Source organism: Equus caballus, chromosome 3 (assembly GCF_041296265.1).
Source record: "Equus caballus isolate H_3958 breed thoroughbred chromosome 3, TB-T2T, whole genome shotgun sequence".
Lineage (NCBI taxonomy): Eukaryota > Metazoa > Chordata > Mammalia > Perissodactyla > Equidae > Equus > Equus caballus.
This window is the reverse complement of record NC_091686.1, coordinates 93,232,199-93,258,433: the sequence shown is the minus strand read 5'-3', so window position 1 is coordinate 93,258,433 and position 26,235 is coordinate 93,232,199. Positions and strand designations below refer to the sequence as shown.

At 34.5% G+C, this 26,235-nt stretch overlaps 1 protein-coding gene across 10 annotated transcripts in view; it reads left to right on the top strand.

Moving 5' to 3' along the window:
- Nucleotides 1-26,235, top strand: part of N4BP2 (NEDD4 binding protein 2) — an 86,832-nt gene that overhangs the window by 37,372 nt on the left and 23,225 nt on the right. For 7 of the 10 annotated variants that reach the window (XM_070263957.1, XM_023638204.2, XM_023638203.2 and 4 more), the window contains 7 exons: nucleotides 4,096-4,172; nucleotides 8,485-8,640; nucleotides 10,435-12,818; nucleotides 13,703-13,788; nucleotides 14,351-14,396; nucleotides 15,649-15,845; nucleotides 18,689-18,807. In XM_070263957.1, coding sequence (XP_070120058.1) covers nucleotides 4,096-4,172; nucleotides 8,485-8,640; nucleotides 10,435-12,818; nucleotides 13,703-13,788; nucleotides 14,351-14,396; nucleotides 15,649-15,845; nucleotides 18,689-18,807 — 3,065 coding nt within the window. Of the gene's footprint in view, nucleotides 1-4,095; nucleotides 4,173-8,484; nucleotides 8,641-10,434; nucleotides 12,819-13,702; nucleotides 13,789-14,350; nucleotides 14,397-15,648; nucleotides 15,846-17,958; nucleotides 18,096-18,688; nucleotides 18,808-26,235 lie in introns of all 10 variants that reach the window. The other 3 variants (XR_011437630.1, XR_011437628.1, XR_011437629.1) reach the window with 1 other exon arrangement.

Sequence of the window (26,235 nt, the reverse complement as noted above, 5' to 3'; positions counted from 1 at the left end):
TTTCCTTTTTTTGAGGAAGATTTGCCCTGAGCAAACATCTGCTGCCAATCCTCCTCTTTTTGCTGAGAAAGACTGGCCCTGAGCTAACATTCGTGCCCATCTTCCTTCACTTTATATGTGAGATACCTACCACAGCATGGCTTGTCAAGCAGTGCCATGTCCACACCTGGGATCCGAACTGGTGAACCCCATGCCGCTGAAGCGGAACACGCGCACTTAACCGCTGCACCACCGGGCCGGCCACAAGCATACTGTTTTTATCAAGTAGGGTTGGCTAACTTTTTTCTGTAAAATGCCAGATAGTAAATATTTGAGGTTTTGTGGGCCACGTACAGTCTCTCTTGCATATTCTTTTTTTTCTCTTTTTTCAAACGATTCTTTCAAGACATAAAAACTATCTTTAGCTGCTAGGCTATCCCAATACTGGCTGAATTTGGCTCTAGGCCATCTGTATATTCTTGAGGGTAAAACTGTTATTTTATTTCTCATCACATCTCCAGGGTATAGCTCTATGCTTGACATGTGTTAAATGTATATTCATTGAGTAAATTGACGAATGAAGCTTTTGTAAGTTTTGGGTATTGTTTGGTTTATTCCCCAAAGATTAGCACATGCCTGGACATGGGACCTCAATTTTTGCCTTAGTGAATGAATGTGGTACTTCCTCTTCTATGTTCTTGACACGTCCAGCCTCTATCTCCTTTGCTGTGCCTAGTGCACTTGTACTGTTTTGATGGTGTGATGCTTCACCTTCTGAAGAAAATTGTGTCTTTTGAAAGCAAATGAGATTTTACTTCTGTGCAGTGTCAGTAGAGGAAACAAAGACACGATTTTACTGTATTTTGGGAGCTGGAATTCGGTTTGCTTTCTGGCTTTAGGAGTTCCTAATTTCTAGGTGAATATGTTTACCATGGGTGGCATGCTTTCCCCCTTAACCTTACTTGACTTCTCTGTAGGTTTTCCTTAGCTTCCTGCTGTCATCTTAGAAAGTTCTTTGACACTTTATTTTCCTGTGTAGAGAATAAAGAAGGCCTCGAATTACTCTTTCTGATTTTCATTTTGCTTCAGGTTTCTATAATGTTTTCCTTTCCATTTTTTCTTATATAATAATTGAAAATATAAAGCTATTTTTCCATTATTGATTCCTTGGCTCTTCTCAACTCAGAAATATAAAGGAGTCATAATTATTGTAGAGTGGCAAACTAGTTTTTTCTTCATAAAGTAGATATAGGAATTACTATATAGAAGGAGAGTCACTTTTTGCTTCTTTTAGTAGCAAGATAATAAGAGCTCTGGAGGAGTTGAATAGATTGGAGATAACTGTCTATTACTGTTTTGACTGTCATTTACAAAAGTAGCTAAGTAGTAAATTGAGAATAAATAAGGGACAGTCAGATATCTTAGTGGCAACTGGCAAAACTTATTACTTTACTTTAAATATGTATCTATATATAAAAATATATATATCTTCCCTTGTGAGCTATCATATAGCGTGACGTAAGTAAATCAGAATCCTCTCAAGTGATATAACATATTATTAAGATTTGCATATTGATAGGGGAGTTGAAAAAGTCTTTAAATTCATAGTCTCTGTTTTTCTCTGTGTGTGTGTGCGTTTAAAATGAATTTGATCCTAAGAGCTACATGACACTCCTTTAGGTAATTAAAGACCTGGGCTGTTATCAGGCCCTGAATAAGTTGGATGAAATTTGGTGCTGTAGTGAGGAGATGGAAGTGACTAGGCTCATTACAGGTTGTTATGTCACTTTCTACCTTGGCGTCTGGGTTGACTTTTGGGCTTTTCTGTCAGTAATGACAGATTATAGCAGTGACCACTTTGGGCATCTTGTCATAAAACTGAGGGGATCGTAGTGAGAGAGGAGGTGAAGTCAGAGATGTAGTGGTGGTTGGAGAGATTGTGTGAGGGCTCACAGATCACTGTAAGGACCTTGAGTTTTACCTTGAGTGGCGTGTAAGATGTATTAGTCTGCTTGGGCCGCCATAACAAAATATTATAGACTGGGTGGCTTAAACAACAGAAAATTGATTTTCTCACAGTTCTGGAGGCTCGAAGTCCTGGATCAAGGTCCAGCAGGGTCAGTTTCTGGTAAGAGTTCTCTTGCTGGCTTGCAGATGGCCATGTTCTTGCTGTATTCTCACATGGTGTAGAGAGTGAGTTCTGTGGTGTCTCTTCTTATAAGGACACTAATCCTATCGAATCAAGGCCCCACCTTATGCCCTCATTTAATCTTAATTACTTCCATAGTTAAGGCCCTATCTTCAAATATAGTCACATGACAGGAATGGGGTTTCAACATATGGGGTTTGAGGAGACACAAACATCAATCCAAAGCAGAGGGTTTTAAGCAGAGTGGTGGCATGATCCAACTATTTATTAATAGGATCACTGTAGTGTAGTGTTGAGAAGAGACTTGGGAGGACAAGCATGGAAACAGGGAGACTTGTTAGAGGGCTATAGCAGTAATTAAAGTAAGAGATCATGTGGCTCACACCAAGGCATGGTAGCAGTGAAGGTGACAATAGTAATTAGATTCTGGATATATTTTGAAAGTAGAGCCGACTGAATTTCTCGTTGGATTGATGTGGAAGTGAAAGGAAAGGAGGAGTCAAGTATGACATCAAGGTTGGTTTTTGGCCTGTCTAACCGGAGACTGTTATCAGCTGAGATGGAGAAGGATTCTGATAGCATAGTTTTGAGGTGGGGGTGGCGTAATGGATTTCTGAAGTCTGGGTTTGGATATGTTAAATTTGTTGAATAGGTAATTGGATCTATGACTTTGGAGTTCAGAAGCGAATTCTGGGCTAAAGATATGTATTTGAGAGTCATTACCATATGCATGATATTTAAAGCCAAGGAAGGGAGTGATATTACCTAAGAAGTGAGTCTACATCAAGAGTAGAGGATCTAGGACTAAGTTTGGGGCATTCCATTGTGAGACATCTGAGTGAAAAGGAAGGACTAGCAAAAAGACTGAGAACACTTACCCAGTGGGGTAGGAGGAAAAACAATAGTGTGTAAGGAAGAAAAGTCTAAGGAGAAGAGAATGATGAACTGTGACAAATGCTGCTAAAGGTCAAGTAAGAGGACTGAGAATTCACCATAGCAGTTTTCAATGTGGTAGTAATTCATGGTCTCAGTGCCCCCAGTTTCAGTAGAGTAGCCAATTGGAGTGGGTTTAAGAGAGGCTAGAAGAGAGAGGAGCTGGAGACAGAGAATACAGTAATTATTTTTAGACATCTTCCTGCAAAGAGGAGCAGGAGAATGGGGAGATAGTTGGCAGGGGAAGTAGGGTTAAGAGTAAGATGGGAGAAGAAACAGAATGTGATGGGATTGATTCAGGAGGAAGGGAGAAATTGCTGAACCCAGTTATCCTGGGGATGGAGAGAGGAGATGGATCTAGTGCGCAAGTGTAGGGCTTGGTTTTCAGGTTATAGTCATATTAGAGTTTTGAAAAGTAGAGTGAGCTGTTATTTGAAGTAGTTTTAAAATTATGGAAGTCATGCCATATATATGATAATGATTCAAACCATAAGAAAGAACACCTGAAGTCCTACTCCCTTGATTAGATGCTTTCAATATTATTTTTGAGAATCTTTCCAGAAGTTTTCTATACATGTATAAATATGTGAATAATCCTTTTTTACCCTAGAGAAAATTCTGTATCTTTCTTAACAATTTATACTAAGGACCTTTTCTAATTGTTAATACATATAGAATTTAAAAAATTACTGTATAATATTTTCATTGTTTGGTTGTACCTTCACTTATTTAGCCAGTTCCATATTAAAAGCCACTGAGTTGTTTGCATTTTTTGGCTGTTACAAATAATGGTGAACTGGATATCCTGGTGTATATATATCTTTGCACTCTTACGTAAGTATTTATCAGTAGCTTGAGTTTCTGGAAGTTAATTGCTGGGTCAAAGACATTGCGTTTTACCAGTTTAACAAACTCATCAAGATTAGATAATCTTTTAGGTTCTTCCAGTTTTAACATGCTTTGAATTTGAATACAGTGAATTTAATTTCATGGAAGTAATTATTTTTAAATGTTTTTGTCTTTTTTGCATGTAGTCGCAAAAATATAAATATAAAGTTCTTTTTCGGGAACCAGACACCTGGTGGAAGTTCAAACCAAAGGAACTTGCAAGGTAACACTTGAAGGCTATCTAACATATTTTTTATTTCACGACAGTGATAGAAAGTCCATCTAGATTTTTTCCCCTTATAAATAATGAAGGAAACAAAATGGATTAGATTGCAGCTTTGTCGCTTAAAAATTGTTAAGAAATTTTGTATTGCCTATAGACTTTTCTTTTTCAGTTTATGAAGAGTTTGTATCTTTTTGTTCCTAAAGTTGAGTTAACAGAAAAATCCCAGTTGTCTTATATAGTCAGAACTTTATTACTTATAATGTCAATATCTGAAAGTAGAACAGACTCTAGGGTTTGGCATACCTGAACCACGTACTCCTGGGAGGAACAAATTCTTGTGGCTGCCTAGTGACTTGGAATACAGGAAGGAGGTGAGGATGTATAGATGGAAAAGGTAGCAAATATCCAGCTGTTGAGATATTTCACTCCCCGCCCCCCCACCTTTTTTCCCCCAAGGTTAAACGTTTTTATTTGTTTGATTGTTTGACTTGAATAAAAATGTTACTCAGATCATGGACATAAAATGTATTTTGCTTCATGCTATGGATTCCCTTAGAGTTAGCCCTAACTTAATTCTGGTCAGGGTATTTTTTTCTTAAGAGGTAATTTTAAGTGATTTCTATACTAACTAAAGGACAACCTAATTTTAGTATGTTCACAATGTGGTGCAACCATCACCTCCAAAAGAAACCCCATATCTGCTATAAGTCACTCCCAGTTCTCCCTTTGGCAGTCACTAATCTGCTTCTCTGTTTCTGCGGACTTGCCTATTCTGGACATTGCATATAAATGGAATCATACAATATGTGGCGTTTTTGTCTGGCATCTTTCACTTAGCGTGTTTCAGGGTTCATCCATGTCGTAGCATATTATCAGTAGTTCATTCCTTCTTATTCTCCTTTCGATACATTACTAGATTTGCTTTTCTAATATTTCGTTTAGGATTTCTGCATCAGTATAAATGAGTGAGATCGATCTACAGTTTTCTCTTCCTTGCCCTGCTTTGCCTGGCTTTGGTATCATGGTTTTAGTTTTACAGATTTAGTTGGGAAGTATTTCTTCTTTTTCTGAGTTTATGTAAGTTTGAATGTTTGATAGAATTAACGTATGAAACTGTTTGGATCTGATGTTTTCTTTGTGAGAAGGTTCAGTTGGAATTTGTCCATTACACCAGAGTTTTCAAATTTCTTAAGACTTTATTAAAGTAGTTATTCTCTGTTTACATCTCTGCAGCATCTATACTCAAGTTCCCATTTTCAATCCAAATATGTTTATGTGTATCTTCCTTCTTTTTTTTCTTGCTTAGTCTCACCAGAGATCAGATTTTTTATTAGCCTTTTCAAATAAACATGTCTGCTTGATTGATCTTTGTATTGTAAATTTGTTTTATGTTTAATTCATCTCTTCTACTTTCTTTGCTTTTTAAAAGTCTATTTTGCTTTGTTTTTTTCTGTTTTTTTAGAAGTTTTTACCTGAAAGTTTAGGTCATTTTCTAACATGAGCATTTGAGGCTGTAAATTTCGCTGGGTCCTATGTTAGCTGCTCCCAGAATTTTAATATATGATACTTTCTTTTTATCATTTATTTTCTAATTCGCGTTATGATTGATTTTATTCTTTAACCCTTGAATTATTGAGAGCTATGTTTTAAACTTTCTGAGCAGATGGTTTTTAAATTTATCTTCTTAAAAAAATGGATTTTCAACTTAACTGTGGTAGGTAAGATCACGGTTTATGTGATAACTAAGTCTGATTTTTTTTAAGACAAGTTTTATGACATAGTTCATTATCAGTTTTTTATCAGTGTTTCATGTTTGCTTGATAAGAATGTATACTGGTTATAGTGTATTAATATATCATTAAATTATGCATATTTATTCTGTTGCTCACATCTCCTATAGCTTTACTTTTTAAAAAAATTTGCTTGATGGATTAATGTTTAAGAGAGGGATGAGGAAATCTACCGTGAGACATGTATGTATGTTAAAATCTCCCTGTTATGTTCAATATATCAGTTTCTCCTTATAATCCTACCTATTTTTGTTTTATATATTCTGAGGATATTTTTTGAAGTGCATATAAGCTTAAGATTTTTATATCACTAATTAATTGAACCTTTTATCCTTATCTAGTGATTTTCTTTTATCCTTAATATTAATTTTTGTTGTAAAGTCTAATTTGTCTAACATTAATAAAACTACACCAGCTTCCTTTTAGTTAGTGTTTGAGTGTTATATCTTTTTCCATACTTTTACTTTTGATCTTTCAGTATCTTTATGTTTAGATGTCTCTCTTGTAACTAGTATTGGCTGGGTTTTAAAAAAATCCGCTCTGTCCATCTTTTCCTTTTTACTGATAAGCTCAGTTCTTTTACGGTTATTTTGGTTATTCATATAATTGGTCTTGTTTCTTACCGTTATACTCTATGTGCTTTCTATTTATCTCACCTTTTCTGTCAATAGTTTTTCTCCTATCACAGATATTATGTATTTGAATTTTTTTTCTCTTGTCATGCCTTATTTTGGATTTTTTTTTGATTGAATGCAGGTTTTCTTATTTTCTCCTTTTCTACTAATTTGGAAATTATATACAGTATTTTTCTTTTAATGGTTACATTAAAAATTTTACCATGCAGTTACATTAAATTTAACTTTAAATTTAAAGTTAAACCATTTTCTTAGCCTTCCTCCTCACAAATAGAAGGACTTTCAAATATTTTGACTCTGATACTTACCAACATACATGCTATGATTGTCTAGAAAGTACAGACAGTGTTTGTTTTCACTCATGAAGTTACTGCTTTGTGCTTAATTTTTCTTTCGTCATAAACCTCTCATCTGGGAACTTCCTTCTGCCTGCATTCATCTTTTAGGATTTTTTTTTTTACAGTGTAGGCCTGCTTCATGTCAAACTCTTTTTTATTTTTAGTTGGAAAATCCTTTTATATCCCATTCTCCTAAGATGTATTTGCTAGGTATTGTGTATTTTCTAGATTGACATTTCTGTTATTGAAGACAACATTTAACTCTTTTCTGACTTCCATTATTATTGTTAAGTCAGCTGTAATTCTAATAGTTGGTTTCTTTGTAGATGACTAGTTTTTTTTTTTTTTAAGTTTCTGGTTGCTTTTAATATCATCCCTTTATCTTTGGTGAATGACATTTTTAGTACTATGTTTCTAGTTCTGGATTTCTTATTATTTATCTTATTTGGGATTTGCTGGGCTTCTGAGATCAGGGAATTGATGTCTTTTATCAGTTCTGAAAAATTCTCAGCCATTTTTCTTTAAATTGCTTCTGTCCCATGTACTCTCTTTTCTCTTTCTGGGACTTGGATTAGATGTATAGTAGACCTTTTTGCTCTGTCTTCTGTGTCTATGTCTCTTAACCTCTCTTTCCTATTTTCTATCTCTTTGCTTCTCTGTGATCTGAAACCAGTCAAGATCGAGGTAGGTAAATATGAAAGCCGGATTTGCCCAGGTGGCAAATGCTAATATTAGCCCTGGGATCCAGACACTAAGCCTTGGATCCAACCCAAGATAGAAAAGTTGCAACTGAGATGTTTTCATTGAGACAAGACCCTTGAGGGACTAACACATACCATCTGGCCTTCTGGCAGATGCAAATCCAGATGCTGTAGGAATGAAAGCACTCCCAGTTTAAAGCCTGAGAATTTCCATATATTAGGTTCAACTAAATATGAGCTCCTAAACAAAACCACACAAAGAAATAAGCCGCCATGAGTGAAAGTACAAATATAATTTCATATTTAGTCATCTAGAGACTTCAAATACTGGGAATTTTTTTTCTTTGCTTGAACTTAAAATGTATTAAAATGTATGTTTGATTTAATTCACTTGGGGTCCACTTTTATTGTACCAGGAGGGCCCTTTGGGACATCTAGTCTGCCATAATGGCATAAATGGAAGCATTTGTAGAGGAATGTTTTACTCACTAGTTAATAATTAATTAAAGCCTTGAAATGCTAGTCATATTCTTATGAGATTTTTTTGCAGCCTGAGAATAACTTCTTTTAAAGTTATTAGGATCTGCTAGTTTTTTCCAGGTTGATAAAAGATGTTTGGAAAAGATTGTATGGAATGATTAAGAAAATGGTAATTTAAGAAATCCTGAATAAAATGAAAATTAGAGTCAAGTAGTATATATTGTGTCATAATAAACCAGCTTTGATATTTTTATGTACTAGAAATATATCAGAAACATATCATTGTTTTTCTTGATATTATATGTTTTGATTAAAAAATTAATTACCAATATTACTTCTACCCTTTTCTTCCCTGGAATTTTTAGGCGCAATATTCATGGGATAAGCAAAGAAAAAATAACAAGAATGTTGGAAAACTATCAACGTTTTGTTTCAGTGCCAATAATCATGAATTCTTCAGTTCCCGAGAAAATTGAACGTATTGAGTTGTGTGCATATTCTTCTGAGGACAGAAGTACTAGGTAGGTTAAAATCCCTATGTACAAAAATTCAATTTGAAACATAATTTTAAAAAATATGATTTTTAAAACACTGAAATCACTGCCAAATAACTTTAAATATAAGGTAGATATTTGTTATTTGTAGGGTTTAGATATAGTCTTATCTGAAGAAGAATGTATATGGTTAGTAAGAGGAGTAAAAGTTTATATATGCAATGAAATGGGAGTTTATTCATTGTCCTCAGGGTTTTGTGAGTCCATGTTTATACTACGAATACTTCTGCCTTCTTTATGTAACTTCCTGCTATTCCAGTATTTATCTGTTATATTATTGCCTTTCTGTTATTACTATAGTCACATCACTTCTTAATTTCCTTAGGTATTAGTAAGAATATTCCTTCAAGCTGATATCATAAAAATTAATTATTAATGGTAAACTTTTACTAAGTAATACAAGTTAGAGCCTTTTGAAAGTTTGCAATTCGGGATAGTACTGATTCTGTTAAAAATTTAGGACATATACTGGGGCTGGCCTGGTGGCGCAGCGGTTAAGTTCACATGTTCTGCTTCAGTGGCCTGGGGTTCACCGGTTTGGATCCTGGGTGTGGACATGGCACCACTTGGTAAGCCATGGTGTGGTAGGCATCCCATATAGAAAGCAGAGAAAGATGGGCATGGATGTTAGGTCAGGGCCAGTATTCCTCAGCAAAAAGAGGGGGATTGGTGGCAAATGTTGGCTCAGGGCGAACTTTCCTAAAAATAAACAAAACATTTAGGACATATAAACAATTGAATAAATAAGTGAGTAAAGAAGAACCTTAAATACATATAGAGGTCTGAATTTCCTGTATTTTATGATGCTAAGATATGGAAAGACTCTGTTAAAAAGGAGTTGAGAGTTAGGAAGAGAAATTGATAAATGTTCTTTTATTGAGCATTTACTTCAGCTCTTCATTTCTAAAATGGCAATCATAACACTTTGCTCATAAGGATCTTATAAGAATTATGATTAACACTTGTAAAGGACTTAGAATAGCATCTGGCCCATAGCAAACTTAATGTTAGATGTGATTTCACTTAGGAAGGCTTCAAGGGAGAGTTGGGGCTTTGAGAGGTCCTGGAATAAAGAAAGAAAGAAAGAAAGGAAGATGAGTTGACAAATTGAATAAAGAAAAGCACTGAAGTTCAAAGTGTAATGATTAGGCAAAAGTGCTCTGAGTCTGAAATTAACATGGAGGATGGTTTTTAAAAATTTGACAAGTGACGTCTTAAATGAGAGCTCTCCTCCCTTTCTTTCATTTTTCTTAATAGTGCAAATCATGTTTGTTGACTCTTTAGGACTTTGTTAATAAATGAAGCTTAAGTGTTTTCCTCTGTAGCAAATGACAGATAGGTGGTATAGAGGCAGACCTAGTTTCATGAATACATTAAGCTTAAATAGGTCAGAAAGAAGCCAGGGGGGTGATGTCTTCTTCTAGGAGCAAATTTAGAACCTAAACTTTAATATTTCATGCATAATAAGCACCTTAGCTGAAAATCTCATGTTTATTATGCAATTTAAAAAAAATTGAGTGCTTCCTATATGTCAAGTATTGTGCTGGGTATTGGGATTGCAACAAAGGGATGTGTTCATTGTGCATTAAAGAAAGATCAAGGTTAGCTTTTGTAATTTTAATGTAGTTTATTTCTAGAATTTTTAGAATAAATAAATGTTAAGTGCCCTGTCTTTCAGTTGAGTCCTTCTTTAATTTAAATCATGATATTAATAGTAACATTAAGAGATTTCCTTATAATACTTTTAAAAAAATCTTACAGCCCGAGAGACAATGAAGATATTACCTCTGAAAAAGAAGAAAATATTTTATCCTCATCTTTGAAGCACCTAGAGTTAATTGAAGAGAAGAAACTTGAAGTAACCAAAGCAACTATGTTACTTGAGAATGTTACTTATCTCCCTAATGCAGATTTAAACAAAGGAAGAAAAGAAACAAGTGGTATGAATCCTAACGTTGAGAGTACTTTCATTCAGGAAGTTCCCGACATGGGTTTTTCTGATTTTGAAAGCAGACTACGAGTAACAGACAAAAGTGAAAAAGAAGAGCAAGAAGAAATGGCTTCTGAACAAGAGTATAGTAAAACCAATGTAGATAGTTTTGTAGAGAGAGTGTCACCGAGTATTTGCTATGGTGAAAATAATCAAGAAGACTGTGATCTTTCACATACTGTGCCACTTCAAAATGAAAAGTCTTCAGCTAATGAAGTATTGGAAGAAAGAGCAATGGTAAAGAAAAAAACCTTTGGAAAACAAAAAAGCAAATCAGCTTTGGAAAAGTTCCAGAGACAGGAGCTATCAAATTTTGTTGGTGACTGGCCAGTTGATAAGACTATTGGTCAGAGAATGAAAAGGAACCGAAAAACTGAAAAAGCTTCATCTGTACAAAGTGACAAAAAGTATAATTGCCCTCCATCACACAAAGTATTAGATAATAGTCTGTCTGGGAATATAGATTGTATCCAGCAACGAGGATCTCCACATGAAAGTGTAGAGGCTAACAAGAAGTCACAGTGTGATGATACTTCAGAATCCTTCAATAGCAGTATGTATGATACTTATAAAAATACTGAAAAAAACTCGTTTAACATTGTGGGCGACTGGCCTTCATCTGATTCTTTAGCTCAGAGAGAGCACAGAACAAGAATGCCAAAGGCTGGTTTGAAAGAACCCAACCTAGAATTTGGAACTAATGACAATATGAATGAAATATCCTTATACACGGCACGTGAGGCCTGTTGGGGCACAAGCCCTGAAGAACTAAAAACATTGGGTAGCGCCTCTCTAGGAGGTTCTGAAATGCTGTCCAGTGAAATGACCTGCGAGGATAAGACTTGTCCAAGTGAAAAGATCCATGGGCCGCACACATTGTCTCTTACTTTTACCGATAGTACGCCAACTATTCCTGGAACGGTAGGACCACAGACTTTAGTTGAATTTCAAGAAGGAAAGCTTAAAGAAGTCCCTGGAGTAGAAGTAGGTGTGTATACTCAGACTGAACCACAGGATTTTGCTCTCTTATGGAAAATAGAAAAAAATAAAATTAGTGTTTCCGATTCTTTGAGAGTATTAACAGGAAGATTAGATGGATTTAAACCAAAAGCTTTGAATATGAACAGAAAATTAGATGTTCAAGAAACAATTCCGTATAGGGTAATGTATGATAAAAGCACGTATGTTGAAGAAAGTGAGCTTACCAGTGCTGATGAATCTGAAAATCTTAACATTCTTTGTAAACTATTTGGATCCTTTTCATTAGAAGCCCTAAAAGACTTATATGAGAGGTGTAACAAAGATATTATTTGGGCCACAAGCCTTTTGTTGGATTCTGAAACTAAATTGTGTGAGGATACTGAATTTGAGAATATCGAAAAATCATATGATGAAGCACAAATTGGGCCATTTTCTCTGGGATTGAATTTGAAGGAAATTATTAGCCAAAGAGGACCTTTAGAGGATTCTGATTTTTCTGTGCCAGAATTTAGCCATGGAAGTGGTATCAGTAGCATTAATATGCAGTCTACCTGTGATTCAGAAAAGGGAAACTCAGAGCAGGCAGAAATAAGAATTACAACTACTGAAAAACCTGGATTAATAACAAGTATATTTCCTACTACTACTGTAGATCTAAAGAATACTAATGAAGTGCTTCCTAATAGTCAGGCAGAACTTTCGGGTTTATATAACAGTAAGCAGTCTTTTCCAGGTACTCTAAAAGTCACTACCACTCCAGATGAGAGTGAAATGGAGAAGAATCTAGAAGTCACAGAGATTGGAGACAGTATACGTTCTTTGAATTTGTCTGATGTTGTAAACTCTGTATCGAACACTTCAAATCTTGAATTAAATGAAGAATTTTATTTTACTGACTCTTTTGAAATAAAGAAAAATGAAAATCTTCCAAAGGATTATTTGAAATTTCCAAACACAGAAGAATTTATGAATGAAGATGAACAGGAAATGGAAAAAATTCTAATGGCAGGGAGTACTTTGTCAGCTGGAGTAGGTGAAGAAGATAAAACTGAGATGTTGAATCCAATGCCAGTGACAGCCAAATCTCTGACCATAGACTGTCTGGAATTGGCATTACCCCCTGAACTGGCTTTTCAGCTCAGTGAATTATTTGGCCCTGTTGGTATTGATTCAGGTAAGGGAAAAGTAAATTACCTATATGTGTGTCTTTGTGTGAATAGAATATAGATAGAAGGTTCTATTTCAATTAAAAAATTATTTCATATGTTAACCAAAATGTAAAAGTAATTTGTATTACTTGCTGTATTTTTGACACAATGTGTTTGTAGAGGATTTTAAAAAATGTAATTTGAGGGGCTGACCCAGTGCCGTAGTGGTTAAGTTCGTGTGCTCTGCTTCAGAGGCCCAGGGTTTGTAGGTTTGGATCCTGGGTGTGGACCTATGCACTGCTTATCAAGCCATGCTGTGGCAGGTGTCTCACATATAATAAAGTAGAGGAAGATGAGCACAGATGTTAGCTCAGGGCCAGTCTTCCTCAGCAAAAAGAGGAGGGTTAGTGGTGGATGTCAACTCAGGGCTAATCTTCCTCAAAAAAAAAAAAAAGTAATTTGAAGAAATAGAGAGTATTTATATGGAGTTTGTTCATTCGGTGCATATATATTGAAAGTTTTCTCTAGTATTTACCTCATACTTATTTGCACAGATGAGCCTTTTTGAATCATTTGGTGCTTCTCCAGATACATTTAAGGCAAGATTAATTTCTTAGAACACACTTGTTGAAAACTCTCAACTAATGGAAATGAATAAATTAAATATATTTAGATTAATGGACATGAATAACTTAAATACATGAAGTACTGTATAATGGCAGCAGCCAAAAAGTGTGATAACAATGACATATTACATACACAAAAATGTTCCAAGAGATTAAGAACTAGAAACAGGTTAGTAATTAATAATACAGATTAGTTTTATGATGCATAAGGTGGTTGAGTACGTTTTCTGCAAATGTATAATGAGTAATGATTATATTTTCTTTTCTTTTTTCCCCCTCACAAGGGTCTCTAACAGTTGAGGATTGTGTGGTTCATATAGATCTGAACCTGGCTAAAGTGATTCATGAGAAATGGAAAGAATCTGTAATGGTTGGTAGGCTTCTTTTTATAAAGAGCTCCGTTTGTGTCCATTTTGTCACCTTTGCTCTTCAATAAAATCTTCTATGTTACACAAAAGGCTTCTATTGAATTTTGACTTTGAGAGAGAATGAGCTTTACCACTTAACAGATTACTGATTTTTTTGTCTCTTTCCAGTATTTTAGATTATTTCCAGACTGGCTAAATGATATAATTAATGATGGAGCTCAGTATGATTGTTTTTTTTTTTAAGAGAAAAAAATAATAGTTTTTTACTCCCTAAATTAAAGACTTGCAGTGCTGATTGATTAAATTTCAAGAACAGTTTTTAAGAAAATACAGCATAAGAGCTCTTTAAGTGGAAAAAAATATATAGATGTAGTCATACTTTATAATTTTATTTATCTAAGTTTATTGTTTTACTTAGATTTAGCAAGAACAATTGATAGTTTTACAAGGAGAAATGATTGCTAGAGAAAAATAATATAATCTCATTTTCATTTTTGGTTTATAATAATCTTGTTTTCTAATGCATTCTCCTTTGCCAATCCCATTTTCTGCGTTTATGTTTAGGAGCGACAAAGACAAGAAGAGGTATCCTGTGGCAAGGTTATGCGAGGTAAAGCTCATAGTTTTACTTCTAACGTTCTTGTCTCGATGTTGACACTTGGTGCGCATGTATGGATTTTAACTCGTTTTAAATATACTTCCACAAAATATGTTATCCCAGAATTTTGATTTGCAAATAAAAGTTCTTTAAAAACACTTAACATTTATTATTGATATAAAATAAAACTTAAAGAAGAAAAAAGCCCCTATAATATTATTTAGCTTTCATGGGTGCTGTGAAACACCTAAGGTTGCTCTAATCCATGTAGTCAAGGTGTTCCCTGTTAAGATTTTGCTCTGAATGAAAGAAAACTATTCTGGTTTGAGAACATCATTGAAATACTACTTGGTTATTCAAAATTTTTATTGATGTTTATATTAGTAGAGTGCAAAAATCAGTTATTTTTTTGATTCATCTGCCAAATTGAAAATATTTGATTCCAGAAGAGTTCTCTTAGATAGCATTGTCCTCAGTGATTAGTGCAGGGTGGCAGACCTGTTAGTAAGGGTCCTCCTTTTGTGCATGAGTTCCTTCATATACCTCTTTTGTCCACTCCACACTGGGACTCCAGTTTGAAGATTCTTAGGATGAACTTTAGTTCAGATCTGTGCTTGTGTTGTAGCTTCAAGAGCTAAAGCTGTTTGAGAGCTGGAGGTGCCCAAATATCAGAGTTGTGCGAAGGCAGTATTTGCTGTTTCTTCACTCTCCAGCAAAGGACTGTATCAGAATGTGTTGATATCCGTTAGAGATGCTGAAAGGTTGCACATTAAAACTTGTTGTTGTGAACTTCTTAGAATGTTCAGTTCCTTCCTTATGTTGAATGTCATTTGCTCAATATTTGTGTGCCTTCAGTGGGTTACAGGTTTGTCAAAATATTGATCCTTCCGTCCTTGGAGTGACTGGGCAGAGCTGACCGGAGCTGCTCTGGCTGGCTGCAGCTTGCTTTGTTTACCAGTGTATACATGTGTTACTGTTTTCTGTGTGTTGTTGTGATACGAAAAAGAGTGGGAAGCAGTGAGTCGATTTACAGTGATACCCAGATCATAGCTCATTTGAAATATTCCTGCATTTATACGTATCATTTCTTGCTTGCAATTAGGTGAAGATGTATTTTGAAACTTCAGAGTTGCATTATATTTATGAGCTAAAGGTAAAAAACCGTGTCTCCTGGGTCTCTCTGAGGTAGATGTCACAGAGTGAATTACGCTTGTTTTGTACATTTGTTGTTGAGGCTCTGACACTGTTTATACTGCTTTTGTAGATCCTTCCATGGTTGGGCACATTGGTCTTGATAACCCTGAACAAAAATCATCTCAGAGAACAGGCAAAAGATTACTGAAGACTTTAGCAGCACCTGAAATGCTACCCCTGTTGGATCATTGGAATACTCAAACTAAAAAAGTATCACTCAGAGAAATAATGTCAGAAGAAATTGCCTTACAGGAAAAACACAATTTGGTATGAGTTAGTATAAATATTAAGCCTTTGTCTCTGACTCTAGGTTGATTATGTGTGTTTACTTTGTGATTTTTGTTTGATTCTGTTTCCTAGTCTGAAATCTGTATTTAATCTGATTGAAGTTAATGTTAAAATTGAAAATTGTTTTACATATAGTTTAAAGCTGGAGGTTTTTGCCTCTGGGAAATTAGTTGATATTCTATAACAATAAGCCAACCTATGTTAAATCTGTTTTAGATTTAATTTTGCAGGTGATTGAGCTGCATGTTTCTTAGCTTTTGACATTTACTTCTGTAATTTTTTAATTCTAGAAACATGACAAAAATCTTTTATTTAAAGATAATTTCATTCATAAATTAGTAATAAAAAATGTCCTGTTAGTAAGAGGTGTCCATTTTTGAAACAAAATTTTTTAGAGAAAATTTTAGAAACTTAAGAATTTGAATTAAAAAATTAAATACTCTTTTTCTTCTAACTTTTCAATTAAACAAGTTCAAACAGAAACTTCACTTTGAGCTCTATTTATTTTTGTTCCTTGTTCAACATATCTAACTATATGAAGCCATTAGAGAATTTGGTTTCCTTTGCATTTCTTCTTCTTAGCCTTTTTCGGAATTCTGAAAATTAGTATTAGAGAATTTCAAAATCAAAAGGGAAAAGATCTTAGAGGTTATTTAGTTCAATTCTCAAGGAAAAAACTGGAATTCTTAGATGGTGATCTTAAAAACATTTTTACTTTTTTCCTGCTCATTTGTCTGCTCGAAGGAGCACTTTTATTTTTGGCAGAAATATGTACCACTGGGGCATAGGAAGAATGATGGGATTCCACCACCTTCGTATTTATTTTCCCCTGTTACCTTGTTAATTAAGTTGCGAATATGCTGCCATTCCCATCTTTGTGTGTTCATATAATCCAAGGACCAGTCTCTTCAGTAGCATCTTGTAATTTACTGTTGTTTCAAATATCCTCTTCAGTTTATGTGTGTAGTAAATTGGGCAAATGGATTTTCTTGAAAAATAAGGAAAGCCTAGAACTTATGCCCAAATAGTGTCACAATTTTTGTTGAAATGTCATTTTCCACTACTTAAACTTATCTTTATGGTTCTAACCTACCTTTTAATTTCTCAGTATAACAGTGAACAAATAAGCATCTTTAACTTCCCAATTTAATGCATTTTTTTCTGTCAGTGATTTTTGCTTGTCTTTCTGTGGTTTGGGTAATAGAAGCTGTACTCTTTTGGTCCCCAGGACTCCCCCTTAGTTAGAACCTCAGTAAGAGAATTTCTTGATGCCTTCTCCTCACTCTTTGTCCCCAAAGGGGAAATACACTTCGCATTTTTTTAAAGCAAAGAATATAAAATATACTTTAGGCATAATGTATGACTAGAGTAATTAACTTAGATGTTTAAGGTCATGAGTTTTCAGTTTATTGATGAGACCTTAGAATTTAGAGTTTAGAAACTCCATGACCTGGTAGATTGCTAGTAAATCCGATCACTGAATTTTTTAGTAGGTTCAGAGTATAATGCATATCTTAATAAAACATGAGATATTTTTAATTCTTGAAGTGAAGTGGCTTGTTTCCATCATTCTTGTGATGTGTTCAGCTTTACCGGTCCGTTGTACTGGTCAGATTGTCACCTATTGTGGTTCCTCTTCTATTATTGTTTGGTGTTATAAATGGCCTAAGTATGGTTAGGCTTCAAAACCAATAACTATTCTAGGATTGTCCTAGATTATTGTAATTTTTATGTTTAAGAATTTTCAGAGTCACCTTTGAAATTTGGTAGGAAGTTATTTTTCAGACGTTAGGATCTTTGTAGCAAATAAAAATATTATTTATTTACATCACAATGTCAACAAATTGTCTTAGGGTTAGAAATCACTTTAAGAATGTATACTATAATCCTAGGTTAGAATTAAAATAAACTTTAGGAGAGTTCCTTTGGTGTGGCAATTTGAACAGATCCAAATATGACTTGTGAACAAAGAACAATTAGTAACAATTCTCATACAGTTATTTTGGAGTAAATATGTTTGTGAAAATTTTTTAAATTGTGACTTTTAAGATTTTCTGTCAACCTGAATTTGCAACTTATTTGTTAATTGTAGTTTCTGCCCATTGAGGAGAATATGTTTTTGAGGACGTTGTTCACAGCATCACACAGTGTCCCTTTTATGAAGACCCATGGGAGAAATTTCTCTCAGGTCTCAGTACCAGAAAAAGCTGTACTTCTCCTGAGCAACTGGTTTGTTTATATTTTATGGACACTGAGAATCTCTGTTTCCCCCTTTGCTTTGGCCACGAAGAAGCTCAGAACTCAATTTGTGGCCCACCTTTAGCAATTGTACAGGATTTCATGGCATGCATTTATATACTAATTTTACTTGCTAGCTATATCCCATATTCTTACCTTTATTTTCTTTACTCTCTGACTTCATTTATTTATATCCTGTTTACTTATATGTATATATATATGTATATCTTCACCCTTTTTTATATAATATGCTTGAATGTGTTGACTGTGTATATATGAGTATGTATGTATGTATGTATTTATATGCACATGCACACACATACATATATGTAGAAGTATAATTGTGTGTGTGTGTATATTTTGAGCAGCTTCAAGTGCTTTGCAAAAAAATGGGATATAAATAAATAGTGCAAGAATACTTATATTACTAATTTCTGCCTTTAATCAGTGAAGAAAATCTGTGATTGCTTTTACATTAATAGTCTTTGCAACGAAATAGCTATGCTTTTGGATCAGCATAATTAGTATTATAGATTCCATTTTTAAGGGTGATTTTTGCCTTTTCTATTTTTTTTTTTTTTTAGAAAAGGGAGTCACTTATGTTTGAAAAAGATTGTGCCACTAAACTAAAGGAGAAGCAACTCTTTAAGATATTTCCTGCCATTAACCAAAATTTTCTGGTGGACATTTTCAAGGACCACAAGTGAGTGCTGGAAGGATTGCCTGTAGTTTCTACTGTGATGTCATTGAAAGCATATACCATACATTTTAATCTCTTATTTTTATTTTTCTGATAAAAGCAATATAGGTATATTATAAACTATTTAAATGTACTATAGAAAGCAGTTTCTGGCAATTGGTTTATATTCTTCCTCAATTTTTTTCTCATATGTATGCTAACGCATGTGTGCCTATTTGTTTTTGTGTGTATATATAAATATATATTTCACCAAAAAAGAGGCTGTGTTTTATGTGCTGTTGTAGTTTTGTTGGTATTTAGTTTTCCTGTCTGTATTTAGTGATCTGCTCTTTTCTTTTTAAAGTCTACAGAATATTCTATAGTTTTCTTACAATGATTTCTTAAAGTACTATAGTTTATTTAAACATGCTTACGGATTTTTTGACTGTAAGAAAAATTGAAAACCCTATTGCACCAAGCATTCTTGAACATACATCTTTGTGTACATGGGTGAATGCTATTATAGGCTTGTTCCTTAAAAGTGAAATTGCTAGGTCAGAGTGCATTTAAAATTTTATACCTAATGCCCAATTTCATTTGATAAAGGCTTTCTCTATTGGTTGTATGCACTGATAGTGTAACTGACTCTGCATATTAACAATCTTTAAAATTTTTGTCAAGCTGATGGGAAAAATGATATTCTGTTGTTTAAATTCTTATTTTTCTGATTACTAGTAAGGTTGAGCTTTTTTCATTTATTTCTTTTTCTGTTAGTTGCTTACTTTTTGCCTGTTTTCTTTTTGGTTGTCTCTATTTCTAGATTGGCGAAAGTTCTTTGTATATTATCTATAGTAATCTTTATTAATATAGATTATAATTATTTTTTCCTGTCGTGATACTTATCTCTTAACCTGGTATCATTTCTTTGGTCATATACATGTTTTAATTCATATACTTTACCAGAAAATCTTTTTTCTTTGTTGTTTCTGAATTTGATGTCTCATTTAGGAAGTCCTACCCCAATATTATAAAAATATTTCTTCAGTATTTTTAATAGTTAAAAAGTGTTTAATTTATCTGGCATTTTTATGTGTATATTATGAGGTAGAGATTTAACTTAATTGTTTTTCCAAATAACTAACTGGATGAATAGATCGTCTTTACCCACTGTTACAAAATATAACCACTAATATTTACCACATTCCCAAATATGCATTTTCTTTTAAAGACTCTTTGATTTTATTGAGCTATTTGTTTGGTCCTGAGTTTCTACCATATTGTTTTAATTACTGTGTTATTGTGTGCTTTGATGTTTGATATGTTAAGAGTGCTTCTAGTTTGAATAACATACATATACTTTTGATCTTATCTTTTTCTTAAATTCTTATTTTAGTAAGAGTTACTTTAAATAGCTGCCTTTTTAGAATCTTTTGAGAATTCGCATATGAATTTTTTTCTTTAGTTTATTAGTATATTTTGTGTCAGTCACAGTAATAGATTTCTGGAATAAAACCTACTTTACCTTTAGATATTTTTTTACAGTAAATATAATTAACTTTTTTGGGTATTTTGATGCCAAAATAATGTTTTTCTTATTTATTTATTTATTTGCTTTTATTTTATTGTGGTAACATTGGTTTATAACATTATATAAATTTCAGGTATTACATCATTGTATTTTGATTTCTGTGTAGATTACATCATGTTCACTACCCAAAGGCTAATTATAATCCATTACCATACACATGTGCCTAAGCATCCCTTGTGCCCTCCTTTCTCCCTGCTTCCCCTCTGCTAACCACTAATCTGATCTCTTTCTCTATGTGTTTGTTTGTTTGTTGTTTTTGTCTTCTATTTATGAGTGAGATCATATGGTATTTGACTTTCTCCCTCTGACTTATTTCACTTAGGATAATACCCTCAAAGTCCATCCTTGTTGTCACAAATGGCAAGATTTCATCCTTTTTTATTGCTGAGTAGTATTCCATTGTGTACATATACCATATCTTCTTTATCCATTCGTCCCTCGATGGGCACCTAGGTTGCTTCCAAGTCTTGGCTATTGTGAATAATGCTGCAATGAACATAAGGGTGCATATATCTTTATGCATTCGTATTTTCATGTTCTTTGGATAAATACCCAGCAGTGAAATAACTGGATTGTGTGATAGTTCTAGTCTTAATTTTTTGAGGCATCTCCATACTCTTTTTCCATAGTGGTTTACCAGTTTACACTCCTATTGGTAGTGTACCAGAGTATCCTTTTCTCCATATCCTCTCCAATGCTTTTATTTCTTGTCTTCTTAATTGTGGCCATTCTGACAGGAGAGAGGTGGTATCTCATTGTAGTTTTGATTTGCATTTCTCTAATAATTAGTGATGTTGAACATCATTTCATGTGCCTCTTGCCATCTGTATATCTTCTTTGGAAAAATGTCTCTTCAGATCTTTTGCCCATTTTTTTAATGGGGTTGTTTGTTTTCTCGTTGTTGAGATGTATGAGTTCTTTATATATTTTGGATATTAACTGCTTATCAGATATATGGTTTGCAAATATCTTCTCCCAATTGTTAGGTTATCTTTTCGTTTTGTTGATGGTTTCCTTTGCTGTGCAACTAAAACTAAGGCTTTTTAGTTTGATCTAGTCCCATTTGTTTATTTTTTCTGTTATTTCCCTTGCCCAGTCAGACTTGGTACTTGACAATATGCTGCTAAGACCACTGTCAAAGAGGATACTACATATGTTTTCTTCCAGAAGTTTCATGGTTTCAGGTCTTACATTCAAGTCTTTAATCCATTTTGAGTTAATTTTTGTGTATGATGCAAGATAATGGTCTACTTTTATTCTTTTGCATGTGGCTGTCCAGTTTTCCCAACACCATTTATTGAAGAGACTTTACTTTCTCTGTTGTATATTCTTGGCTCCTTTGTTGAAAATTAGCTGTCCATACATGTGTGAGTTTATTTCTTGGCTCTCGATTCTGTTCCTTTGATCTGTGTGTCTGTTTTTGTGCGAGTGCCGTGTTGTTTTGATTACTATCAGTATGTAGCGTATTTTGAAGTCAGGGAGTGTAATACCTCCAGCTCTGTTCTTTTTTCTCAGGATTCCCTTGGCTATTTGGGGTCTTTTGTTGTTCCATACAAATTTTAGGATTCTTTTTCTATTTCTGTGAAAAATATCGTTGGAACTTTGATAGGAATTGGATCAAATCTGTAGATTGCTTTAGGAAGTATGGACATTTTAACTATGTTAATTCTTCCAATCTGTGAGCACAGAGTATCTTTCCGTTTCTTTGTGTCTTCTTCAATTTATTTCAACAATGTTTTATAGTTTTCAGTGTACAGGTCTTTCACATCTTTGGTCTAGTTTATTCCTAGGTATTTTATTCTTTTTGTTGAATTGTAAGTGGGATCATATTCTTAATTTCTCATTCTTCTACTTCGTTGTTAGTGTATAGAAATGCAACAGTTTTGTATGTTGATTTTTGTATCCTGCAACTTTACCATATTCATTTATTGTTTCTAAGAGTTTTTTTGAGGATTCTTTAGAGTTTTCTCTATATAAAATCATATTGTCTGCAAGTATTGGCAGTTTCACTTCTTTCTTTGCAATTTGGGTCCGTTTTATGTCTTTTTCTTGCCTGATTGCTCTGGCCAGGACTTCCAATACAGTGTTAAATAAGAGTCATGAAAATGGGCATCCTTGTCTGGTTACTGTTCTTAGAGGAACAGCTTTCGGTTTTTCTCCACTGAGAATGATATTTGTTGTGGGTTTGTCATATATGGCCTTTATTATGTTGAGGTGCTTTCCATCTATACCCATTTTATTCAGAGTTTTTATCATAAATGGATGCTGTATCTTGTCAAGTACTTTATCTGCATCTATTGAGATGATCATGTGATTTTTATTCTTCATTTTGTTAATGTGGTGTATCATGTTGATTGATTTGCAGATGTTGAACCATCCCTGCATCCCTGAAATAAATCCCACTTGATCATGGTGTGTGATCTTTTTAATGTATTGTTGTATTCAGTTTGCTAGTATTTTGTTAAGGATTTTTGCATCAATGATCATTAGTGATATTGGCCTGTAATTTTCTTTTTTTTATGTTGTCCTTGTCTGTTTTTGGTATCAGGGTAATGTTGGCTTTGTAGAATGGGCTAGGAAGCTTCCCCTCTTCTTCAATTTTTTAGAAGAGTTTGAGAAGGATAGGTATTAAGTCTTCTTTGTTTCATAGCATTTACCAGGGAAGTGTCTGGTCTGGACTTTTATTTTTTGGGAGGTTTTTGATTACTGTTTCGATCTTTTTACTGGTGATTGGTCTATTCAGATTCTCTATTTCTTCTTGATTCAGTTTTGGAAGGTTGTATGATTCTAAGAATTAATCCATTTCTTCTAGATTATCCAATTTTTTGGTGTATAGCTTTTTGTGGTATTCTCTTATAGTCTTTTGTATTTCTTAGGTATGCATTGTAATTTCTCCTCTTTCATTTCTGATTTTATTTATTTGAGCCTTCTCTCTTTTTTCTTGGTGAGTCTAGCTAAAGGTTTGCCAATTTTGTTTATCTTTTCAAACAGCTAGCTCTTAGTTTCATTGATTTTTTCTATTTTTTTCTTAGTTTCTGTTTCACTTATTTCTGTTCTAATTTTTATTATTTCCTTCCTTCTGCTGATTTTGGGCTTTGTTTGTTCTTCTTTTTCTAGTTCCTTTAGGTGCACTGTTAGATTGTTTATTTGGGATTTTTCTCGTTTGTTGAGGTAGGCCTGCTTTGCTATAAACTTCCCTCCTAGAACCACTTTCCCTGTATCCTATAAATTTTGACACATTATATTTTCATTATCATATTTCTCCAGGTATTTTTAGATGTCTCCTTTGACTTCTTCATTGACCCAATCATTGTTCAGCAGCATTTTGTTTAATCTCCACATATTTGTGGCTTTTCTGGTTTTCTTCCTGTAGTTGATTTCTAGTTTCGTACTGTGATGGTCAGAAAAGATGCTTAGTATTATTTCAGTCTTCTTATATTTATTGAGACTTGTTTTCCGGCCTAATATATTATCTATCCTGGAGAATGTGCCATGTGCGATTGAAAATAATGTGTATTCTGTGGTTTTTGGATGGAATATTCTGTGTGTATCTACTAAGTCCATCTGGTGTAATGTGTTATTTAAGGCCAATGTTTCCTTGTTGAGCCTCTGTTTGGATGATCTATCCATTGGTGTAAGTGGAGTGTTAAAGTCCCCTACTATCATTGTGTTGCTGTCTATTTCTCCTTTTATGTCTGCTAATGATTACTTCATATATTTAGGTGCTCCTATGTTATTTCCAAGTGTTATATCCTGTTGTTGGGTTGTTCTCTTTATCATTATGTAGTGCCCTTCTTTGTCTCTTGTTACAGCTTTTGTTTTAAAGTCTATTTTGTCTGATGTTAAGTCTTGCTACCCAGCTTACTCTTCACTGCCTTTTGTGTGGAGTATCTTTTTCTTACACTTTCAGTTTGTGAGTGTCTTTAGGTCTGAAGTGGGTCTCTTGTATGCAGCATATATATGGGTCTCATTTGTTATCCACTTGGCCGCCATATGCCTTTCAATTGGAGCATTTAGTCCATTGACATTTAAAGGAGCTATTGATAAGAATTACTTATTGCCATTTTGTTATTTTTTTTCTGAGTGTTTTAGTAGTTTGTTCTCTGTTCCTTTCTTCTTCTCTTGCTCTCTTCCCTTGTGGTTTGATGGTTTTCTTTAGTATTATGTTTGGGCTCCTTTCTCTTAATTTTTTGTGTATTTATGATAGGTTTCTGGTTTGTGATTACCATTAGATCTGTATATAATAACTACATGTATAGCAATCTATATTAAGTTGATGGTCCCTTAAGTTTGACCTCTTGCTGAAAGCTCTACTCTTTTACTCCCCTCCTCCCACATTTTATGTTTTTGATATCATATCTAACCTCTTTTTTGTGCATATGTATCTGTTACCCTCTTACCATGGAAATAGATAATTTTAGTACTTTTGTCTTTTGACTTTCATATTAGCTTCATAGGTGGTTGATCTGCTACCTTTGCTGTATATTTGCCTTTACCAGTGACTTTATTGTGCTTTTTTGTGTGTGTGAGGAAGATTCACCCTGAGCTAACATCCGTTGCCAATGTTCCTCTTTTTTTCGCTTGAGGAAGATTGGTCCTGAGCTAACATCTGTGCCCAGTATTCCTCTGCTTTGTATGTGGGACGCCCCCACAGTGTGGCTGATGAGTGGAGTAGGTCTGTACCTGGGCTCTGAACCTGTGAACCTGAGCCACCGAAGCAGAGCACGCAGAACTTTAACCAGTCGGCCACAGGGCTGGCCCCTGTTTTTGTTTTTTTGCCATAATTTTCTTATTCCTATTTGTCATCTTTTCTTTTACATTTAAACAAGTCCCTTTAGCATTTCTTGTAAAGCTGGTTTCTTGGTGATAAACTCCTTTAGTTTTTGCTAGTCTGGGAAACTCTTTATCTCTCTTTTCATTCTGAATGATAACCTTGCTGGGTACAATATTCTTTTTTTTTTTTGGAGGAAGATTAGCCCTGAGCTAACTACTGCTAATCCTCCTCTTTTTGCTGAGGAAAACTGGCCCTGAGCTAACATCCATGCCCATCTTCCTCTACTTTATATGTGGGACGCCTACCACAGCATGGCTTTTGCCAAACGGTGCCATGTCTGCACCCAGGATCCGAACTGGTGAACCCCCGGCTGCTCAGAATCGGAACGTGTGAACTTGATCACTGCACCACCAGTCCCTGGGTAGAGTATTCTTGGCTGTAGATATTTTCTCTTCAACACTTTAAATATATCATGCCACTCCCTTCTAGCCTGTAAGGTTTCTGCTGTGAAGTCATCTGATAGCCTTATGGGGTTTCCTTTTTATATAACTTGTTGCCTTTCTCTTGCAGCTTTTAAGTTTCTCTCTTTATCTTTAATTCTTGCTTTTTAATTATAATGTGTCTTGGTGTGGGCCTCTTTGGGTTTATCTTGCTTGGTGCTCTCTGTGTATCCTGCTCCTGGATGTCTGTTTCCTTCCTTAGATTAGGAAAGTTTTCAGCTATTTCTTCAAATGATTCTCTGTCCCTTTGTCTCTCTCATCTCCTTCTGGGACACCTATAATATGGATGTTAGTGTGTTTGATGTTGCCCCAGATGTCTCTTAGACTGTCCTCATTCTTTTTTTTTTTTTTTCCTGCTTTATCTCCCCAAACCCCCCCTGTACACAGTTGTATATCTTAGTTGCAGGTCCTTCTAGTTGTGGGATGTGGGACGCCACCTCAACGTGGCCTGACGAGCGGTGCCATGTCTGCGCCCAGGATCCGAACCCTGGGCCACCGCAGCGGAGCACGCAAACTTAACCACTTGGCCATGGAGCTGGCCCCTGTCCTTGTTCTTTTAAATTCTTTTTTATGTTCAACTTGGGTGATTT